The 24,224-nt window shown below is 34.4% G+C and overlaps 1 protein-coding gene across 2 annotated transcripts in view; it reads right to left on the bottom strand.

Moving 5' to 3' along the window:
• Positions 1-24,224, bottom strand: part of NAA35 (N-alpha-acetyltransferase 35, NatC auxiliary subunit) — a 63,243-nt gene that overhangs the window by 27,225 nt on the left and 11,794 nt on the right. For both annotated transcript variants that reach the window (XM_044658621.1, XM_044658630.1), the window contains exons 3-11: positions 23,038-23,071; positions 22,576-22,690; positions 20,946-21,020; positions 15,343-15,510; positions 12,553-12,619; positions 12,413-12,456; positions 10,534-10,584; positions 9,728-9,811; positions 5,868-5,982 (exon numbers count right to left, since the gene is read on the bottom strand). In XM_044658621.1, the coding sequence (XP_044514556.1) occupies positions 5,868-5,982; positions 9,728-9,811; positions 10,534-10,584; positions 12,413-12,456; positions 12,553-12,619; positions 15,343-15,510; positions 20,946-21,020; positions 22,576-22,690; positions 23,038-23,071 (753 nt within the window). The remainder of the gene's footprint in view (positions 1-5,867; positions 5,983-9,727; positions 9,812-10,533; positions 10,585-12,412; positions 12,457-12,552; positions 12,620-15,342; positions 15,511-20,945; positions 21,021-22,575; positions 22,691-23,037; positions 23,072-24,224) is intronic.

Here is a 24,224-nt window from a genome sequence, read left to right as displayed (position 1 = left end):
TACTTTAGGTTGCAGTTTCTTTAGCAGATGTAGTTTTTACAGGGTGGGGTTGCTAGCCCCACGCCCAACCCTCCTCCTTTTTTCATCCGGGCTAGGGACTGTCCTTGGCCCAGGAGTGGTAAGGGTGGGCGGTAGGGGTCAAGTGACTTGCCCAAGGTCACACAGCTGGAAGTGTCCGAGGCCGGACTTGAACCTAGAACCTCCAGTCTCTAGGCCTGGCTCTCAATCCACTGAGCCACTCAGCTGCCCCAGTCAGAGGGTATAAGATCTTCAAATCTTTTAAGAGTTTGCATCTTGTCCATGGTTAACAATAACAGTGAAAGGTCTTAAATTATGTTGTGGGAGTCAAAATAATGCACATGGAGATTCTTTTAAGAAATAGTTTGAGGTGAATAATTTGAAGTGAAGGAGACTAGATTTGTCAGAACTATTTTTCATTTGGGGGAGGGGCATATATTCTTAGGTCTTTCTATGGGTTTACTATAAATTCTTCAATCTTTATCCTGAAAACCTAACCCTCACCATCCAACCTTTTGCTGCCACCCTTACCCCCTGCATTCCAATAAAAATATAAGCAACCTTCAATAAAGGAAAAAGTCTTCTGTAGTTTTCTTCTTCATTAAACTATTTTGAACAGACACTCTACATGTTTACAATTTACATTCAATAAGTACTAACTAGATTAGAATAAAGTTACAAACAGTCCAGAAATGAAATTACCAAGGACATTTATTTGTTTGTTTTTAAGCCCTGTGTATTGGCTCCTAGGTGGAAGAGTGGTAAGGGTGGGCAATGGGGTCAAGTGACCTGCCCAGGGTCACACAGCTGGGAAGTGTCTGAGGCAAGATTTGAACCTAGGACCTCCCATCTCTAGGCCTGATTCAATCCACTGAGCTACCCAGCTGCCCCCCCCAAGGACTTGTTAAACATATAGGGAATAAAAACAGGGAAGGGATAATGCTGCTAAGAAAACAAAGTATCTGGATCTGAGAAATCACCACATAAAGATGGTTCTCCATTGAAATGGAAGCATAGTATATTAAGACTAAAGAAAGAAGAACATAACATAGTTTTTTCATCCTAACTCTGCCACTAACCAAGTGCATGTTTTTGGCAAAGTCATTCAGCCACTCTGGGTCTCTGTGTTTTCTCACTTGAAAAAAATTTTTGATAGTTTTATTTGCTGTTTATCACAAATTAATAGCCTGCATGCAGCAGAACAAAAATGAATAAGAAAAATGGTTAAGATTTTGAAGTTGAATTTCAAAGTTAAAAGTAATTGGCTCTTTTAAAAAAAGAAGTCATTTATTTCCTTTGCTTTTTCTTTTTGCATGTTTTTCAGAACCCTGTTTTAAGTCTTTATTTCTTTTTTCCTAATAAGACTTTTCACATCTTTATCATGAAGCTAGTCACTTCATTCAGCCTTTAACTGAAGCTGATATTTGAATTATCCTTGTTAACACTGGCATTCATTCCAATGTTATAAAACTTCTATCCAACCTCTTCATCCAGCAGCTGACCAAACACTTCACCAGATAGAAGGACAACTTCTTTTTCTGTCTTAGTCTTTGAAGTGATTCAGCAAAATCAACATCATCTGCTTTTCTCCATTTGCCATTTCTTTAATGCTAACCTTGGTGCTAACTTCATTATCTAGTTCTGGAATACTTTTATTTTCTTCATCCAGTGCATCCATGAAGGTACCTCCAGCTTCATCACTGTCCTCAAATTCTTCATCCATATTAACCAAGCAGATTTCTTCTTCATCCAAATCAATGAAGTCATCATCATCACTACCTTCCAAGGCTAATTCCTCATATATCCTTGAGTATTCTTAGTTCCTTTGGTTTTATATTTTACATTACCAGCAAAATTAAAGCCACCTTTGGCAACAGTACTAAAGTAATTATTATTTTCAAATGTGTCAAAAGTATCCTCTCAAATTCTTCAACAACTACATCTTCTACGCTTTTATCATCTGAAAATACTTGATGTTCACATTTTTCTTTGTCAACCTTCTAATACCTACAGAAAAAAACAACTGGTATTTGTCTTTTTTCTTTTGCAAGGAATTCCTTACATTCAAAGCAAGATTCTGCAATCATTAATGATATAGTTCTTTTTGTACTGGTCTGACAGCTCATTCTCAGGCACTATTACCAGATCCATATCATATGGCTTAACTGTAGGTGTACTCTAAGGTTATCCTGGATATGTTTTTCTTCTCTCTTACTTGGAGATCCATCAGGTCTCATGGCTTTAATTATCTCTCTATAGATGACTCCTGGTTTTATATATCCATCTCCAGTCTTTCCTTAACTCCAGTCCTGAAACACTAACTGCCTACTGGACATCTTCCCAGATGTCCCTTAGCACCTCAAACTCAATATGCCCAAAACAACTAAGTTTCTCCCCTAAAGCCACCCCTTGTTGTGAATTTTTCTTTATCTGTTAAGGGTCCCACCATCCTCTTAGTCTTCTAGACTTATAACCTTGAATTCATCCTAGATTCTTTATTCTCCCCTTACTCAATCAATTCCCAAATCTTCTCCTTTTTACCTCTGCAAAATCTCACATTTGTCCCCATTCCCACTCACACAGCTATCAGTCATTTCAGAACTTCATCATCTCTCAGACTTAGGCCTCTCCCCTTTCTGAAATGTCTTTACACATCTGCCAAAGCAATTTCTGACCATTTTGTCATCCTCCTACCCAATTATATCCAGTAGGATCAAGTATAAGATATTCTGTTTGGCATTTAAAGCCTCGCTACTGAATAAATTCCTGTGGCTTCCCACCATCTCCAGAATAAAATATAAAATCCTGTTTGGTATTTAAAAGCCTTTCACAACCTGACATCCCTCCCACACTCTCAACTTTCCTTCCCTCCAACCTTTTTACTCTTCTAATCTTGCACTCTTTCACATATTCTATAATCCACTGACACTGGCCTTTCTCCTTGCTCTTAGTTTTAGAAGTCCTATCTTCCAACTCTGAGCATTTTCACTTACTATCTCCTATGCATGGAATTCTCCCTCCTCGTTTCTGGCTTGCTTCCTGACTACCTGCTTCCTTCAAGTCTAAGAAAAACTCCACCTTCTATAAGAAATCTTTATTTTTTAATAAATTATTATAGAATCCCTTAATTATAGAACTTTATTTTGGTTGATCATCTTCAATTTATTCTGTACAAAACTGTTTGCATGTTGTCTCCTATTGTAGCAGACTATAAGCTCCTTGAAAGCAGGAGCTGTTTTTTGTCTTTCATTGTATCCCTAGTATTTGGCATTTAATAAATGTTTACTGATTGACAATCTGGCTCCTCCCTATCTTTCCAATCTTCTTCCATTCATTCCCTCTATGTGCATACACTAAGATTCAACTAAACTGATCTAGATGCTATTTCTTGCATATGATGACTTTTCATCTACTGCCTCCCCTTTCCCTTTCATTGGCTATTCCCCATGCCTAGAATGTCCTCTTTGCCTCCTAGCTTCTCTACATATTTTCAAAATCAGCTCAAATCCAACCTTCTGTAGAAGACCTTTCTCAGTTCTCTTTCCTTCCTGATCCACCAGGTGCCTTCCCACTGACAGTTACACCTTCTTATATACTAAATATATCTTGTATAAATATAATTATTTGTATGCTGTCTCTCCCATTAGAATATGAGCTCCCTGAAGGCAGGAGGTATTGTAAAGGTTGTTGTAAGGAAGAGACTTTATTAAGTCTTAAATCACTGAGAGCCATTACTATATTTCAGTTATATGATGATTTCTTTGTATTCACAGCCCTTAAGCACAGTGTCTGATGATAAGGTTTCATATTCTAATTAACAATTTTCAGAAATTAATGAAAAAGGAAGTACTTTGTTTCTTCATTGAAGATCTAGTTGGAAGGTTGATCTTTTAATACTGGTAAAAAATAACATGGTCTTCTTAGATAAAAAAAACTAGTAACAAAATATTCTGTTTATTAACTGAGCAGAGTAAGTCACAGTATTAAAAAAGAACTAGAGGTCAAAATTTAGGATATAGAAATGATAATACTTAAGACCAAGTTTTAAGTTATATCCTATTATGAAACACATACATACCATATTCAGGTCAATGATATATAAAATTAGGCTTATTAAGAATTATCATATGCTCTGAAATTAGTTGGAAAGGATTTTGGAAAAGTTAACAAGTTGCCAAGGCTTTATTACTATGCCAGTTCTTGTCTATTTGATTTCTGCCAGAAGTATCTCCTTAATAAATACATAAAAAGGCCACATTTGGACCTTGCAAAATGACTTATTAAATATACAAGTTCCAATTTGGGTTAAAATAGCCTAAAGTACAAAACTATGTACAAACCCAGATTATATTTTAAGCTACTTTAAAATTAATACATTTCATAAGGCCCAATCGGTAATTGGCAATTCCTTTTCAATAATGTTTCTAAGCATCCCAAAGAGTTCGGCTTGTTGCAATGGGTGGGCAATTAGATGAGCACAAGCAAACAAATGGTCTAGATTCATAGTGACATACAACTTTTAAAATAATCTTGTTCCATTTCAAGCTACTATGTTGTCCACATACTAAATAGTTCTCAAAAGTTGCACCAAAAAACTTTCCACCCTTCCTAACTAGGCTTTCTTCTATTCTATGGCTTTAGCATCATCTATCCTTATTCTTTAGCACCATAACCAACAAGGTTTGATACATTCAGTTTCTCATATTGTACTAGTTCCAGGGTCTTAACCTAAACAGTGAAACAAAGTAAGACAAAAAATTTTGTTCCTCAGCCCCATATTCTAGAATCCTTCCATCAATTTTAACTGTCCAAAAATAGCTGGCAACAAGAATTGGCCTAAGAACAAAGGGAAAAGCACAAAAATCCCATACTGCTACTGAGGCATTTATTCCCATTCCAAACTTTATCACTATTTCTCTGCTAATATAGCATTAGTTGTTTTGAGGGAGAATAAGGGAGAAGAGGAGAGAAACAATGACTGGGCAGGTATTCCAATGATTCCTTCCCAGTGCCTACAAAGCCTCAAGGTCTATTATAACTGCTGCCATAGGCCATATACGTCATAGCCAGTGCCTTGGGAGAGGGCCTGTGCTCCCATTGCCAGGGCTACAGAAAGGAAACTGTGTCCCCAGCATCTCTCTCTCTCTCTTTTTTTTATAACCCTTACCTTCCGTCTTGGAATCAATACTGTGTATTGGGCTCCAAGGCAGAAGAGTGGTGAGGGGTAGGCAACGGGGGTTAAGTGACTTGCCCAGGGTCACACAGCTAGGACGTGTCTGAGGCCAGATTTGAACCTAGGACTTCCCATCTCTGGCTTTCAATCCACTGAACTACCCAGCTGCACACCCCGCCCCCTCCACCCCCCCAACCCCAGCATCTCTTGATAGAAATCAGATTTCATTTATTTATAATAATGTTGTCAAAGAGAATGATTTGAAGTTTTATTCTTTTGTATAGTGGAAAGAACAATGAACATGGGAGTCAGGAGTCCCATGTTCAAATCCCACCTCTGACACTCACCATGTGATTATGGGCAAGTCACTTTGTCTCTTAGTGTCTGTTTCCTCATCAATGAAGCAAACATATACACAGCCCATCTCTGAGTTGTTGTGAGGAAGAAACTTTATTAAGTCTTAAATCACTGAGAGCCATTACTGTATTTCAGTTATATGATGATTAACAAGGTTTTATTGGTTGACTTGAGCACTTAATTGCCTTTCACAGTTTCTATAGGAAAAAGCACCACAAGATCCAAGAAACTTATGCTTGTGTGCCAAAGTTTGTTTATAAATTGAGAACTGTCTGGTATTATGTTTCTGAAAAAGAAAAGGAAGAAAAAGAATGATTACCTCCTTTTGTAGTATCATTCTGTGCTTGGATCCCATGATGTAATGAATTGTGAATTGCGGAAAGAAGATCTGCTGCTTGAATCATCAGTTTCTGAGCTTCTGCAACAGCACTTGTCTGAAAAATTAATCACCAATGCAAGAATGACTCAAAGTTAGGAAATAGTAGCATAATTAATCATCATATTTATAGCAAAATTATATGATTATTTCAATACAGAAAAATCCTTCAACAATATAGTAATCATTAATATAAAACACTGGAAAGCCTTGGCATAGCATATAGCTCCTTTAATATGATCAGAAAGATTTATCTAAAACCAAGAAAAAAGGAAACAAGCATTTATCAAGTGACTACTGTGTACCAGGAATTGTGCTAGACATTTAACAAATATTCTCATTTGATCTTCATAACACCCATTTTACAGTTGAGAAAACTGAGACAAATGGAGTCTAAGTGACTTGCCCAGGGTTAGAGAGATGCCAAGTATCTAAAACTAGATTTGAACTCAGGTCATCCTGACTCCCAGGCCCACACCTTTTTCTACTCCTTTCATCTGGTTTTACTAGAATGAATATTATGGCAATGGAGTAACACTGGAAGCATTATTACCAAGTTCAAGGGAAAAAGAAGGCTGTCCCCTTTCTCCACTATTATTTGACATAGTACTAAGGACTGCTAAAGCAATAGGACAAGAGAAGGAAATTAAACTGACATTAACAAAAAGGAGGAAAAACTATCCCTATATGCATATGACAGTTTACTAAGGAAATCCTATAGAATCAATAAACAAATTAATTAATAGCTTCTGTGAAGCAGTAGACACCACAAAAGCACCAGCATTTATAAATATTGCACATTATCTAGCATATAACAGACTTAATAAAATGCTTGTTGGTTGATTACATAGTAGAAAAATAAAAATCAAAGTAATAGAATAGAAAAGAAATTTCCACTCTATAACATTTATAAAATATCTGAGAGATAATGTAATCAACACATACAGGAGTTACATAGATATACATAACTGAGCTGCACTAATATGATAAAAACAATACTAGTTAATCTATTTAAATTAATGTTAATCTAAGTTAATCTACATATTTAGTGTTTACAATTAATTTGTAAACCTGAGTAAAATAACAGCTAAATTCAGGAATAAAAGAACATAGAATTTAATAGGATATAACTTGTAAAAGAGAAATGAAGGCTGCATAATGTTAAATAATCTCAAATTATTTTAAAAAGCAACAATCATCAAAATTAGATAAAAAATAAAACAAAAAGAAAACAGGTCAGTGGAGAGGAATACATAAACAAGACCTAGAAGCAAATGAACTATAAAAATTCTTCTATTCAACAAGAACTTCTAGAAATACTGGAAAGCAATATGGCAGAAATACATTCAGAACATCTTATAACAAGCTCCAAATTGATACTTTACTTAAATTTATAATCATATAATTTTTAAATTAAATTTTATTTTTTCCAATCACATGTAGAAACAATTCTTGACAATCATTTTCTGACATTTTTGTGATTCAGATTCTCTCTCTCTCCTCGTCTCTCTGAGGTGTTGAATACTCTGATATAAGTTATATCAGTACTTTCATGTAATACTTATGCAATTCCATATTCTCCATGTCCTAACGATATACATCACATACACAATAAAAAATTCATGAAGGCAGTAAAGTGACAAATGGCATGTTTTGATATGACCATATTATTTTTTAAAATGAGAAGAGAATGTTAGGAGAAAGGTTTCACAACTATAATAAGAATTAAAAACCAAAAGATAGAGAATGATGGCAAAAGTCAATTTCAATTACATAAAATTGAAAAATTTGCAAAAATGAATACTATTAGAATAAAAAGCTATTATGAGAAAAAAAAATCTAGTTTTGCAAATAAAAGTCTTGACAAAATACAGTTACTATACACAAGCATATGAGACTATGAATTATTTCCCAAATGTTAAGGGGTCAAAAGATATAGGTTTCACTTTAAATTCATCAAATCGGCCAAGATGAGAAGAGTCAATGTTGGAGCACATGTAGAAAAAAACAGGATAATTAGTACAATGTTAGTGGAGCTAGAGACTGATGCAGTCATTCTGGTTATCAGTTTGGAATTATATGAACAAAATGACTGAACTGTTGAAACCCAATGATCCTCTGATCCTCTGAATGGGAATCTATCCCAGAGAAATCAATGATAGAAAAGCCCAGTATACCTAAAATATTTATAGCAGTGAGTTTTTAGAAACAAAAGTTAGTTTTTAGCAGCAAAAAGCTGGTTCGTTTCCACTGATTGGGAATGGTTACATAAATCATGGAATCCAAGTGTGATATAATATTGCTATACAATAAAGACAGTTTTGGTGATAGCTTTTGGTTTGGGTTTTTTTTTTTTTTTGAACTGTCATTTTCCTGCTGTAGTGATCTTCATGATGAGAAAATTCCTTCTACTTATGCAGAAAAGCAAATATTCTTTAACACAGACACTTATGCTCTCTGGGCGTAAAAAAGTAAGTGTCCAGAGGTAACAGAACTAGGACATGACAGAGGCAGAATCTGAAATCAGTTTATCCTGAAATCAGTTTATCTGTAGTATATTCTTAGACATTATGCTGTACTGTCTGTCAGGAAATGAAGAATACAAAATCAGAGAAATGTAGGAAAACATGGATGAACCAATAAAGAGCAAAGAAGATGGAATAAGAAAAATATAAACACATATAAAATAATTATAATAACGTAAAGACATCAAAAGATAACAGAAGTCAGATCAAAGGTTATGTTTAATGTTGGAGCCAAACGACTATGTCAGAACATTCTAGAGACATGATGTGAAATACGAGTATGGAATGTTATATACTAAGTCTTAAGCCATTGTAAAACAATTTTGCCTAACTATAAGTGAGGTACTGAGAAATGACTGAGGCATAAAAAACAAACTTTAGTATCAAATTAATTTTTAAAATAAGTAATAATGTCATTTACATATTTTCATTGATTGATATACAAGGTGTTCCAATTTATGCAATTTTAAGCTAGACTATTAAACCTTAGAACTGCACTAAGACTTTTGGGACATTGTGTTTGTAGAGCAAAAATTTCATTTCATTTAAATGCTAACAACTTTGGTTTTTATAGACTAATGATTTAAAACAAAACTAGCCATATCCAGATAATCCAGAGATCAAATGTCTACTTGCATCTTTAGCATCTAATTATTACAAAATGTTCTTGGATTTCCCAGATATTCCTCCATAATATTTAAAACAAGTTAGGCTATTAGGATATTGGCAATTTGAAGCTGTGACATTTCTAATTTAATGTAGATGAAGAGGCCTATGACTAAAGTTAGGTGGGTAACAGAAGGCTGGCTTTTTCAATCCCACATCATTTTGTTGTTTTTTTTAAACCTTTACCTTCCCTCTTAGAATCAATACTGTGTATTAGTTCCAAGGCAGAAGAGTGGTAAGGGTTAGGCAATGGGGTTAAGTGACTTGTCCAGGGTCCCGCAGCTAGGAAGCATCTAAGGCTACATTTGAACCTAGGATCTCCCATCTCTAGGTCTGACTCTAAATCCACTGAACCACCCAGCTGTCCCACCCACACTGTTGATAAATTGATTATTTAAAAAACTTTGTTATGAAGCCAGTAGCTAATGCCACACTCCAAGCAAACTGAAAGGAAAAAAGTCATCCAAGGTTCACTTTTTGGTTACTGATATTTTAGCTAAGCCTAGTTACCATCATTAACTAATCAAGGAAGACAAGAATATTTTAAGAATCGATTTTCCTTGAAGATATTTCATCAGAAAAAATTGACAAAATGAAAAGAAGGATCCTTACCTCTTTTTTAGTAAAAGCGATGAGAACTGTCAGTAATACTCGAGTAAATTTCACTCTGCTAAATACAGCTAAACACTGCTGATGCTAAAACAAAAGAAATGCCTACTAATTAGCAGATGATTTTCCAAGGTACCTTATTTTAAATACTATATATTCTTTTAGTTCCCAAAAATAGAAAGTCTCTCTTTTCCCACTGTAAAAACCATATTATAAAGATATTCTCTTATACTACTTTAAATACCTTTGATTTGAATTGCTAATCCCATAGCAACACTAAGCCTATGTTCCGACCTATCAGTTCACTGAAAAGATAGCTTCCACTTTACAAAACTGATTTTTCCTTTGTCACTTCAAAGTACCAATTTTCACAAAAATCAAATTCAATCATACTAAAAAGGAAATAATGGTCCAATAAAATAACATTGGGCAGGGAGTGAGAAGTTTAGGTTCTTGTCTTAATTTCTGCCAATGACTGTGTGACCTTATACAAGTTCCTAGGACCTTCTCCATTGTAGTTTCACTAATTGTAAAACAAAAATAAAACTCCTACTTCATACTGTAGGATATTTTGAAACAACATATTTGAAAGTGCTTTGGCAGTTTGGGGAAGAAAATGCTAAATAAACTCAACAAATTATTATTATATCAAATATAAATACAAGGGAAATAAAAGCCCCTTGCAAGGTCCAATTTTTTGAAGAAATACCTTAAAAAGAGCTTCCATATATTACAACGCAGTTCATAAAACTATAACATTAAGAGGTAGACTTCTCTGATATTATCTACCAGAAAATAAGTTCAATTACTTCAAGTTCAACTTCTGGATCTCTTTCTTCTCCTTGTCGACTTCGAGTGCTCTAAAATTTAAAAAGTTTGAATTACAACCCAAATTGTGCATCAAGTAGAAAAAAAAAAAAGAAATAAGTCAATAGGACATAGCTATCATCGACTCCATAAATTTCAACTAGCATTAACGAATATTTAAATATAAAAGCAAAAGATTTTTTCATATTAATTCCATATACAAAAGCATATATCAGGAAGAAAGCTATAAAAATTGCCTAATATAAATCAAAGCATGATTGAGAATTCATTTTATTACTTGCTATTCCCTAGAATGCAAACATCGTAAAAAGTACATTCTATAAATTTTATAGGTAGAAAATAGACATCAAGTTACAAGCTGCTCTAGCTATTCAAAACCCAAGAGAGTTTTCCAAACCACAGATCTCACCTTTGTCAGGCTCTTATATATCTGGGCAGAGTAGATCTTTTTTAACATCTAGCCCTATGGACTCACTGAAAGAGCACTACATAGAGCTCAGTGGAAAATTCAGATTTAAGTTCTGCTACTTCCTAGCAGGTTCTGTTATTTATTAGTAGCTAAGTGAACTTATATAAATCCTAAGCAGCTTGAGCCCCAGTTTTCTCATTTGTAGAATGGGAACAAAATTTGTCTTGTGTACTTCATAGGATTACTATGGGGAACAAATGACATACTGTGATATACACAGAATGCCCATGTCTACATAGCTCTGCCTTTTCCTTCGAGATCCAGCTTAGATGCCACTTCACTATGAAACCTTCTGTGATTTGACCCAGCTAAAAATGATCTTCACTATCTCAAGTTTTTCTATCTTTCTATCAGATTCATTTGTGTGCATATCTCATTCCTCTTTTCCCACGTACTCACTATTACAACAGGAGTTCTTTGAGGAGTATATTATAATTACTGTCTTGAATTTGAATAGTATTTTTGTTTATTTAACAAGATTTGTAGTACCTGCTTGTGTGCATGGTCCTATAATTATAATTATAAGAGTCACTGACAGCAATTTAATAATAGTTGGAATATATGCTGTCTTTCAAAATTCTCCTTTCTCTTAAGCATTAGGGGGAGAAAAAGATAAAATGTGTTCTAATTAAATAATAGTTTTAAATTCAGCAAGAATAAACCAGATATTTGCTTTCATAATAATAAGAACATCACCTTTTTGGAGTAAAAGAAAAAATATGATTCAAGCTTTGCTAACATTCTAAAGTTATGAGATGATTACTTTCATTAATTAAAATCAGAGTGAAATTATCAATATTAGTTATTATTATTCAAATAAACAGAAATGTTCATTGGTGTCCCTCAGCACCTAGTATAGTATCTTTTATACAGAAAATATATAACAAATGTTCCATGAATTCAATTCGATTGATATTAACATACTGATTAGCACTAAAAGCCATACAACAACAAAACAATGAAGAAATCAATCCATCAGCAGCAATTTATTAAGCACACACTAATGGACCATGCACACAGTGCTAGGTGTTGGAGATATATAACATCAAAAATGAGCAAGGAACTTATAGTCTAAAAGGAAGCAATTTAGAGTAGCATCCAGGAAAGGGAATTTTTGTCTAAAAAGGCAGAGAACTCTGAGGAGTCCACAGAGTAGTAGATTTATACCCTTTCCAAGGGCAGTATCATGTTATTGCTGATCTAAGAGCAAGATGGGGAAGGAAAGTACAGGGGCAGGATCAAAACAAAGAAGTTTGTGCTGGGCCTGATGCCCCAATGTGGCATTTCCTCAATTATAACCTTGACTTGCAAGTAGTTTTTCTTTAAAAAAGCACTCTGATAATGAAGACAAAGACTTGATGGTGAAGAAAAAAAAAGAGGAAAATGCATACCTTTACTCTTCTTTGCATGTCATCTTCTACATCTTTTAACATGCCTAAAACAGACATATTGTGGTTAAAAGATAACATGCTCATTTCATGAAGGACACACATAAAAATATAAAGCTAACATGTTATCTTTATAGTCTCACCGGTAACTCGAAGATCTGTCACACTATTCGCCATTTTAAATCCATAGGTCATTGACTGAAAATCTTCCTGGAGAAAAGGAATAGTGATATTAAGAATTGATGCTAAACCCCTGCTTTAGATAGCTGGTAGTTCACCTGATTAAATTGAGGGCTTGCTTTAAAGAAAAGGCTGAGTTAATGGGAAAGAGTGGTTTCTATTTTCTGTGTTTGTAATTGCCAAATTTTCTGTTTATATGTTGTTCTGATGTAATTAATTTAAAAGCCGCATAGTTGTTAAATAAAATTAGACCTTTTGTAAATAAAAATAATTTATTAGAAAAAAAAAGAATTGATGCTAAATGCAAAACCATTCGTTACATCTTTTAAAAAAAATTTTTTTTTTAATTTTTAAACCCTTACCTTCCATCTTGGAATCAATACTGTATATTGGTTCCAAGGCAGAAGAGTGGTAAGGGCTAGGGAATGGGAGTCGACTTACTCAGGGTCACACAACTAGGAAGTGTCTGAGGTCAAATTTGAACCCAGGACCTCCCGTCTCTGGGCCTGGCTCTCAATCCACTGAGCCACCACCTAGTTGCCCCATCATTACATCTTTCTCATATTATTGTTTCTTGTTTGTTAGGAAGTGGAACACAGCACGGGAAATCTCATGCTGTTTGTCTATATATAATATATAAATATTTAAACATTCTCCCTGAGAATGTACTTGAAATAATAAATATTAATTCAACGTCTGTCCCTAAATTGCTGTTCGTAGGCAACTTAAATGTGGCTGCCATTTAACAGCTTCTATTAATTCTAATACTTTAAATGAGGCTCAAAAACCACCTGATAAAGTGTCTTATCATTTTGGAAGTACCCATTTACTAACCAACTGATATGTTTATTACAAATCACTTTGACTTATTCTTTAAGGAACCTTGACTAGACTAGGCATATTCATTGTCATAGCACTACCTGCTTGAACTTGATGAAACCATTTTTGGCTATTTCCTTGCTAAACTTATAGAGATATGTTATAATTAATAACTGAAGCTTATGGGCTGACTAATGGATTGGTTAAAGAATCTGAGTTACTATACATACCATATCTCTTAAACAATATCCTATAAGTCCCATACTATTAAAAGAAATTTCCTTCCAATTAATTCAAACTAGTGAGACTTTATTACACCTGTAACTATTAATAAAGTCAGGGAAATTTCACACATCACTAACCTCAATTTACCAGTGGGATAGAATATAGTCATCATACTATACCAAAAATAGTTTTAGTTAGAAACTTAAGAGTAATGTAAACTTAGGAAGACAATATATCAATTTATCAAGAAAGATGTCAAAATAAAAGAGAATTTATGTGTCTGGGTAGGGCCTTTTTTATATGTCTTAGGGGGAGGGATAAGCCATTTTTACAAACCTAGACCTCTCCATTACCATTTTAGGAGACAAATTCAATGTCAACTCTAAAAACAAAACAAAAACATTCATCGTATCTGATAAAATACAAATAGTCTTGTTAGACATTTGCTTTCATTATCTCTCTTATATAAACATGATGTCAGAGCATTTCTTGATGCCAAGTTACAAGAGATTTGAGGGCAAAGACTACTTTATAGAAGAATGAGGATGTGAGGACAGTGGGGGTTGCTACAATAATTAAAAAGAAAGGATTGGGCTTTACTTTGTATCTCAGGTGATTACTCCAATTATGATTATCCTAACCTATTAAGATAAAAAATTCCAAGTTAGCTAGTGTTTTTGCTTTTTTTTTTTTTTTTTAAAGCCTTTTCCATCTGTTATAGTATCAATTTTAAGATAGAAGAGCAGTAAGGATTAGGTAATCAGGGTTAAGTGACTTCCCAGGGTCACATAGCTGGGAAGTTTATGGTCTGGAGTTCTTTAATAGGCAGAAATTAAGATATATTCCTGAGATATTTTCATTTTAATTATTCTACCAAAAGGCATTTATTAGGCATCTACTAAATACCAGTATTCAGGAAACACTATCAGCTGCTGGAATAATAGGTGAGAATAACGCACACGCACGCACACACACACACACACACACAGACACACACCAGTAGTTAGACTACTATAGTTATAGCTTAATAACTAACAGCAACAAAATATGTTGGACAAAAAGCATTTTAATCTACTTTTGACTAGACTACATTTGACAGGATTTACTACCCTAATGTTTTTAAAAATATATAGTCTTCTTTTCTTTTAGGTTTATCTTGTTCATTAAAATAGTCTCTCACCTACTCTAGGTATCTGAGAGCTGGGCCAAGGAGGCAATAAGAATAAAAGGTACCTAGAGAAAATGGATATATAGGGTGGGTGTATTAAGATCTCCATATCCTGATCAAAGAAAATAATGAGAGCTCTTGGGTGGGACAGGTTATGTATATGGATTTTCTCAATGTCAAAGTCTTGTGGAACAACACTTCCATCCCCACCGCCTCCCTGCCTCCTCCAAGTGTCAAAACAATCTCTATTGTGGGGCAGCTGGGTAGCTCAGTGGAGTGAGAGTCAGGCCTAGAGACAGGAGGTCCTAGGTTCAAACCCGGCCTCAGCCACTTCCCAGCTGTGTGACCCTGGGCAAGTCACTTGACCCCCATTGCCCACCCTTACCAATCTTCTACCTATGAGACAATACACCAAAGTACAAAGGGTTAAAAAAAAAACAAACAATCTCTATTGCTTCTCTTGCTTTTGTGCAGGACAGTGGGGGAGGAGATAGAAAAGATTTCACAAGGAAATAACTACTTTCACAACTAGATAACTTACCTCTTCAAAAACTGCAGCTTTATTTACTTTTTCCCTTGCAATGTCACAGATCTTCAAGATACCCAGAGCAAAAGCTTTCATAGCAGGATCTTCTATGAAGTCTGGATTATGGATGTAAAGACAAGTAAACACTGTCTGTGCCAAGGAATGACCTTCTAACCATGTTATCTATAAAGGAACAAAAGTGTTTATATTTTGGGTTGACTTAAATATGAGAAGTCTATAAAATCTAAACTGTTCCTGTAGTCAATGACAGATCATTCCTTCAATAACTAAGCAATGACTAAAGGGTTACTAAGAAGTTCAATACACTCAGTACTGATTGCCCTCTATGATTCAGATTTAAAGAAATTTACAAACTATAATCAAATTAACTGTCTGTAGGAAACACTCTCAAACACTTCAAAAAATTCAAGCTATCTTTATCTTTAGAATTAAAAGTCAGAATCACAAAATCTCAAGACAAGAACAAGCCTATGAGGCCATATTCAATCAACAAAAATTTATTAAGTGCTTACCAGAAAACATGCTAGGGAATACAAAGATAAAACAAAACAAAACAAAACAAAACAAAAAAACAAAAAAAAAACTGTACCAGAACAAGAACACACCCAAAAGAAAACACCAGACAAACAATGCCTTTCCTTGGGAAAATAACAAAAACTCTCTAATGAGTCTCACTCATTACTTGTGGGGGCAGTCCATTCAACTTTTGGACAGATCTATTACCCCTAGATTCTCTACCTATATTCTATAACCTCTGATCACCATCTACATTGAACTTCAACATACTTCACGCTTCTATAACATATGGGGGCTAGTAGTACTACATTAAATATTGTTCATTCAGTCTCTTTGACTTGCTATTCTTACTCAGATTCTTTCCTGTGGCCTATTAATTCTAACTTGCCAAATGATGCATACTGTCTAGTACTTTAATCTTTTATCCACTAAGCTATTCCCATCTTAGTACCCAAGATGCATCCAGCCCAGTCAACCAATTTAGTTATAAATACATTATCTGTGGGATCATACACATTACCTGGTTAAAGACACACAATTTCTACTAAAATCAGGTTCTCAACAGCTGTGCAAATAAAACACAACCTTTGATATGTCTTATCAAGCTGACAACTTGTTAATAAATATGAGTCTAGGGATGTTTTTGTTACAAAAAAACATTAGATATCTAACCCAACCCCTCTCATTTTATAAACTTACTGAATTCTCCATTGTTTTTTCCCAAACATTTCCAACCTCTAAGCTGACTCAGCAAATAAGCTTGCCTCCAACTTTATTCAACCATCCTACATATACTCATTCAATTTCCTTTAACCTCACTTAAAAATATTTCAATATTTTCAACTTTCCTCATGTTTTGAAGGAAATATGCCTTTATTTCTTCCAAAGGTAACTTTCTCAAACCTATCTTTAATCTCATCCCTTCCTCTTCCCCTTCATTCTCCCCCTCTCTTTCCCTTCTGCCTATATACTCTGCCTACACAATTACTTAAAAAAATATATATATCTTCCCTAAACCCTGCTCTTTTCTCCTCTCCTTCCTGCCACTGCTCAGGTTCTCAGAAGAATAGTTTAAAATACCTGTCTCGGGGACAGCTGGGTAGCTCAGTGTATTGAGAGCCAAGCCTAGAGACGGGAGGTCCTAGGTTCAAATCTGACCTCAGACACTTCCCAGCTGTGTGACCCTGAGCAAGTCACTTGATTCCCATTGCCTAGCCCTTACCACTCTTCTGCTTTGGAGCCAATACACAGTATTGACTCCAAGATGGAAGGTAAGGATTTAAAACAAACATAAATAAATAAATAAAATACCTGTCTCCACTTCAATAGTCTTTAGTACCTTATGATTTGAATTCCCCTTTCTGCTACTGCACTGACACTCTTTGAGCAATCATTCTCAAGGTTTCAACAATCATCTCTTCAGATGACTCTGGAATCTGGATCTCTACCCTCACTTATTCCCAAGCATGTGGGAGCTTCATTTTCCACTGACATTTTTACTTGCATTCCTAACACTACCTCAAATTCAACATGTTCAAATTCAAAGACAAAGACAAAAAATTTCCCCCAAACCTGCCTCCTTTTTCTTCTTTTTTCTATTAATGGCAACTTCCTCCTTCCTTTTATTCAGGCTTGAAATTTCAATGTAATTTCTAATTCTTTCTCTCTACCTCCCCTAATCAATCTGATATATGTACAAACTCTTCTCACCTCACCTACTAAATGAGTTTTGGCCTTTGATGGAGTATTCTTGGCTCTAAGTCTTTCCCCTGTTACAATTCACCCTGTAACTGCTTGCACATTAATCACCATAGAGCACAGTTCTGACCAGGTGTTCCCCACAACTTCAATGATCTACTAGCATTGTCTACCAGGGAAAGGATTGAGAGATATTCCTCTGACTTTTTTGGTCTAGGGAGCTCCTTCTGGGGAACCATTTCTACCAATGCTGGTCAGCACTTGCTCTCCAACTTATAGTTTTAAAAAGCTGCCTAGAAGGCTAATTATAAGCAACTTACTCAGTCACACATTTAATAAGTCAAAGGAATGACCTGAACTCACATTTTTCTGGCATTGAGAAGTTCTCTAGAGGTTCTCTTTTCAAATAAATTCCCTTATCTGAAATCTTAAAGTTCCACAAATGAAACTCAGTCTACTTTTCAAGTGTTACTTCCTACTCCTCCTCCTTTTTTTAACTATATACTCCAATCACACTGTAGAACTTACTATTTCTACAGTGATTTACTTCCTTATCTCTATATATTTATTTATGTTGTTTCCTCTGTTTATATGCTTTGCCTATCATCCTAAAGGTTCAACTAAAATTCATTTTCCATGAATTCTCCTGTGATACCCTCAATAGGAATAATATCATACTCTTATGAACTGCCAAGGGCCTTTGTTCATAACAAGCATTTTCATATTTCATCTTACAGTTAGTTTTGTGAATATAATTTATCTCTTTTACTGGATTACAAGCTCCCAAAGTCTGAGACAGTGCCTCTTCCTTCTTTGAATCCCTCAATTTAGCACAAGACTTGTACATATTGTAAAAGTGAAATTTGGGAAATGGCATCTAAAAAGTGTATATATTTCTATGGACAAGGGAAATGTATCAAAACTACATTTCCCGTGATCCAACATGGTCCAACTGGTTTCCGTTTCCGGGTCTTTGGGCTTGGGGAGGCAGACGTCTTGACGCAGGGAAGAGCTTAAATCTCCTGGGTTAGGAGGGAGTGGCCTCTTTGCCAGTAGGCTCTTGGCGAGCAGACTCGGAGACAGTAATGGAGGCGGCAGTTTTGAATGCTTACAAGCGCGTGGTCTGATAACTTTATCTATCAACATGGCTTTAATTAAATTACTAATTTATATATTTATACCAGCCTTTATTATTTTTCATAATAGTAAGCTTTTTTACTGTTATTTGGTGATATTGTTATTAATGTAATTAAGGTATCTCTTTCCATACTACCAGAAAGGAGCCAATCCATGATGTAATCAAATAAAGGCAATCAGTTACAGTTGGGAATTTACATATCATAGAATAATTTTAGGTGTTATCTATTTAAACTCTCATTTTACAGAATTATAACTTATAAAAATATATTGAAATGGAGAATAATGAATTGTTCAAATAGAAGAGGAAACAAGAAGAGTAGAAAAATAAGTTGGACAACAGGAAATTTTCATTTATACAACACTGTTTAAAGAGACAGAAATATGTAGCACATATAAACCATCTAGTTGGATACACTCTATAATACAGCAAACAGAAATCTGATCTGGATGTTATCTTAGGAATTTCCCCAAAATCAGTTCACTCCCTCCACTATGATACCATGCTTAACAAGAAACCTTCTCATTTCTAGTTTATAGTCTAAGGCAGTGATGGACAAACTACAGCCCAGGGGCCAGATGAAAAAGTTTGCCCATCACTGGTCCAAGGTATCATGACTATGCCTATGACTAGCAGACACAAACATTATGAACACTGAAATGGTATATTCCCCATTGTTAATTGGCATTTCACTTTATAAATCAGTCTTTTGTGAATTTGGACGGAATAAATCACTGCTCTAGGGTCTGATAATGATGAATTCTTAAAAAGAAATTTCTGAAACTGCAATGCAGAGAATTGAACCTTGTACAATTGAGATGCTCCATCACAGCATCATAATATCTTGAGGCCTGGCCTGAAATAGCTTCATAATACAAACAGGGATAGGGAATTATAAAGGACTAATAACTACTTTCATTTATATAGTAAAGCTATATAAAAACTTGTGAAATGTGTACCTCACAATAATCTTGTGAGGTAGGACAAAGAACAAATATGAAGTAATATTATAAGTGCGAATCAATTCACGCCACCTTAAAATATGAAAAGTGATGCCATGAATGAGACATTGCCAGGAGTAAATATAATATCCCATGAATGGAGTTAAAGGAAGGTTAAAGGAAGACTCCAGATTAAGGTCAGTTGAGTGGATGGTGCCCAGGAGATAGCTGTGAAGAACTGATTTAAAAAAAAAAAAAAAAAAAAAAAAAGAGCTGAGACACAAGATGATGGAGTAATGATCCACTGTGGATTCTAAGAGCAGTGACAGCAATTCAAGCCACCTAGAATAGTGATGGGCAAACTTTTTAAAGAGGGGGCCAAAGGAAAGGAAATGCTCATCTGTCAGTCTGTTTCTAAAGCAACTCTTTCGAAGTTTCATTGTATTGTATCCTACTCATTGTATTCGTCAGATTAGGAATAATGTTGAGTGGCCAGATAGAACATTTCAGGGGCCCACAGGCTGTAGTTTGCCCATCATTGCCCTAGAATATCCTCAAGAAGGAACAAGACAGAATATCCAGGATGTTTCACTGGAGAAAATAAGGTCTAAGCCACAAACCAGAACAAGATGAGAAAAGAAGAAAGCAACCTGAATGAGGATAATTGCTTGTAGCTCAAGATTCTTTTCATGGAAAAAAGGTTCAGCACTAGTGTATTTAAATTGCCATAGGTGCCAGACTACATTTGAAAAAAATGGAAAATAAAAGCAAATAAATAGCACAGTGAATAGAGCAACAAGCTGGAGTCAGGAGGACCTGGGTTCAAATCTGGACTCAGGACACTTCCCAGATATGTGACCCTGGGTAAATCACTTAATCCCAACTGCCTATCCCTTACTGCTCTTCTGCCTTAGAATCAATACTGATTCCAAGACAGAAGGTAAGAATTTTTTATAATAAAGAAAAAAGTGAAGGGTGGGGGAAGGGAAGGAATACAGCACTGGAAAAGTCAAAGAACATAGGTGAAAAATCTGAAATTTGGGGGCCTGGTCATCATTTGGATGAAAAAATGCCATTTCCCTTCCTCCTTCCCCATTTCCTCCTACTTTTAACCTCAGGGATCATGGCAACAAAGAAGAACATATAATGATCATGTAGTGAAAGAGATGGGATGTAACAACACTTAGCTATCATATATTCTACTAGCTTTACCAATAGGTACATATTTTTGGAAACTAAACTTTAAAAAATTAAATCTTAGTTTTAAAAGATTATAAAACAAATAAATTGTATACAATTCTTACCAGGCAACAAAAACATGTATCCATGATCCCTATCAATTCAGGTAAAGTTAGGTCTTTAATTTTAATGGTGCCATCCTAAAAAGGAAAACAAAATCAGACTTGTAAATGAATAACCAAGAATTTATAAATCATTAAAAAAAATCACTGTCTACCATAATTAAGTGATTTTTATGAAACATCTAGATAAATTAGTCCATAAGAGTCCTAAAGCACAACACTTATGTTTGAGACATTATGCTGACATGCTTTCACAACTATGGTAACTACAGATTAGTCATTTTATTTGAAAAGCAATTTAAATTTCCTAAAACAGCAACTGTAGGAAAATGCTATCTTGTAACTTCCAGGATCTGAAGACCAGAAAAAATAAGTTCATGTTTTGGGCGCTCCAGACCATGAGTGAATGAATGTTGGAAAAACTCTAACTTCACAAATCTAAGCTGAGGAGAGAGGCAGCAAATGAGTGAAATCTCCAAGAGATAAAAAAAAGAAAAGAAATGTAGTTACACTACTTTCAATGAATATTAAGTAACCCCTTAGCCTTACTTCTTAAAATATATGACTGATTTATAATTATCCCAAGTTATTTGAATGGAAACAACAAAACTTTGCTTACCATTTCCATCCAAAACAATCATTTCCATTCAATGGAATATACATACAATACAATACAATACAATAATGTGAGTCTTAAGTCTCTACTATAGAAGACTAAATCCTCTCTCTAAAATTGACTAGGAGCAAGTCACAACTTCTCTCTCACTATTTCTTCATCTGTAAAATAGGTATAATAATACTTCTAATACTCTACAGAGTTATTGTTAGAAAATGCTTTCTAAATCTTAGACGTGCTCTATAAATGGCAGCTATTTGAATTTTTAAACAGTTGGATTTCCTAAGCAAGCTAATTTGTTGTCATTCAGTTGTTTTTCAGTTGTGTACAACTTTTGGTTATCCCATTTTGGGTTTTCTTGGCAAAAAGATACTGGAGCACTTTGCCATTTCCTTCTCCACCTCATTTTAAAGATGAGGAAACTAAGGTAAAAAGGGGTTAGTGATTTGTCCAGGGCCCCAAATCTAAGTGTTTGAGGCCAGATAGGAACTTAGGAAGATTAGTCTTTTTGACTCCAGACCTGCCAATCTATCCCCTGTGACACCTAGCTGCCCTAAAGGCAATTAGACCCACTAATGTTGCCAACAACATCGATTTACTTTGTATAGCTATTTTCCCTTGATATTACAAAGTTAAGTTTCATGCTAGTTTATAACTAAAACCAAAGTTTTGTTTTAAATAGATTTTAAATTAATAAAGTCTTATAGTACAATAATGTTTTCCATGTAATATACTGATAAACAAATTTTTCTGACATTTAAAATGCATTAAAATATAATTAATGATGTAAATTCATTTTATTCTTTTAAGGGGCATTATAAGTACTGTCTATGTATATGGCTATTTTAAATGGACAGTGGTTCTGAAAGTCTGTTAAGTACCTATCTAAATGTTTAAAAACATTTGGAAGAAAAGCTGCCTTTTAAAGTAAATATGATAGTGATAGAAATGGTTCTTCTATAACTTTATTTTAAAATTTGAAATTACAAAAATAAAAGCATAATGATAATCACATACCTTGATAGCTTGCTCAAAATTGAGAACTTTTCGATTAACTTGGTTTCCAATCATGCCAGCATCCATCTTGGGATCCATCATTTCAATGGCAGACATAGCTTCAAAAAGACCAAAACTGCAGAAAATACAAAACAAATTACAGTTCTTCAACCAATCCATTAGTCAGCCCATAAGCTTCAGTTATTAATTATAACATATCTCTATAAGTTTAGCAAGGAAATAGCCAAAAATGGTTTCATCAAGTTCAAGCAGGTAGTGCTATGACAATGAATATGCCTAGTACAATAGCTCAACCAGTTGTATAAATGTTTATAATTACTAATTATTTTAAAGTTCTAAAGTATATGATGAGATAACTCATTCTCCATGAGAATACTGTTCTCCAAGAGTTCATACTATCTACACATTATCTAAAACAAATATTAAATCCCATTTTAAAGGAAATTTCAATAATATACTTACAGCTTGTCATGAAGCAGTTCTCCCAACTTCAATTCTGAAAAGAAAGTAAAAGAAGTATTCTTCTGAATAATAAATAGTATTTGTGTAGTACTTTTAACTCGAGGGCATACTTAAAAAAAAAGGGGGGTACCATAAAATAATAATAGCACATTTCAACCTGTTCTATAAGACAGCATTACTGTAATTCGATGCCCAGGACTGCATCTTACATAGAATAGATGTTCAAATACCGACCAAACTATACAATACTTCAATTAAGTAACCTGGAAACAAATTTTAACAGTTGTGAGAGTAATCAGCACACTAGAATTGACCATAGCTCACTCTGAATGCCAATTGTGTTCAAATCATTACTATTTCTTAAAAAAGGACACTGGATATTTACAACAGATAGCAATTGCCCCTGAAACTGTTACTTTAAAAAATTGTTTTGGAAACAATGCTGCCACAGATTAATTTTTTTATTCAAATGTACCTGAATCTGATATTTGTTTACAAATATAAAAACAGCTTAAATCCAAAAATATATATCAATGGTAAAAAAAAAAAATTAATCTAAATATTGTCTCTTTCCCAGAGACATAAAAAGCAGCATTAAAATTTAAACAAGATACAGCTTATTCTTTAGCTAATAGGTTTTTTAAAGTATTTTAAAATAGGGAATTAAGGGAAACTACTTCCAAGACCTCAAATTTACATATTAAGGAAGTCAGCATTCATTAAGAAATAAGAAAGTAGACCTAATAAGTAAACTAAATACAAAAGAATAAGAAATAATCAAACTCAATAATCTAGTGTTCAATAAAACTAAGACTATTAATTACTTGGGAGAATGATATTTGATAGAAACTGAGGGGAAACCAAAAAGCAGTTAACAAGAAATCAGGTTTAAACTAACATACTGTATACACACACCACCTCCCCAAAACTGAAATGAGTATGTGACCTAAAAGAATAAGGGCTATATTATGAGGGGCAGGGGGAAGAGAGAGGAATGAAATTGGGTACCTTTCACAATTAGAGTTAAGAGAAGAATTCCTAACCAAAAGAAAGATATAATCACAAAAGAAAAAATAGATAATTTCAGTTAAAGAAATCTGAAAAACTCCTAAACAAAATTAATATGGCTAGGATAAGAAGGTGTCAATTTAGGGGGGAAGGGGAGAGTTCATTAAATGTTTATGATA

Source organism: Gracilinanus agilis, chromosome 1, assembly GCF_016433145.1.
Source record: "Gracilinanus agilis isolate LMUSP501 chromosome 1, AgileGrace, whole genome shotgun sequence".
Classification (NCBI taxonomy): domain Eukaryota; kingdom Metazoa; phylum Chordata; class Mammalia; order Didelphimorphia; family Didelphidae; genus Gracilinanus; species Gracilinanus agilis.
This window is presented reverse-complemented; position numbering and strand designations above follow the sequence as displayed.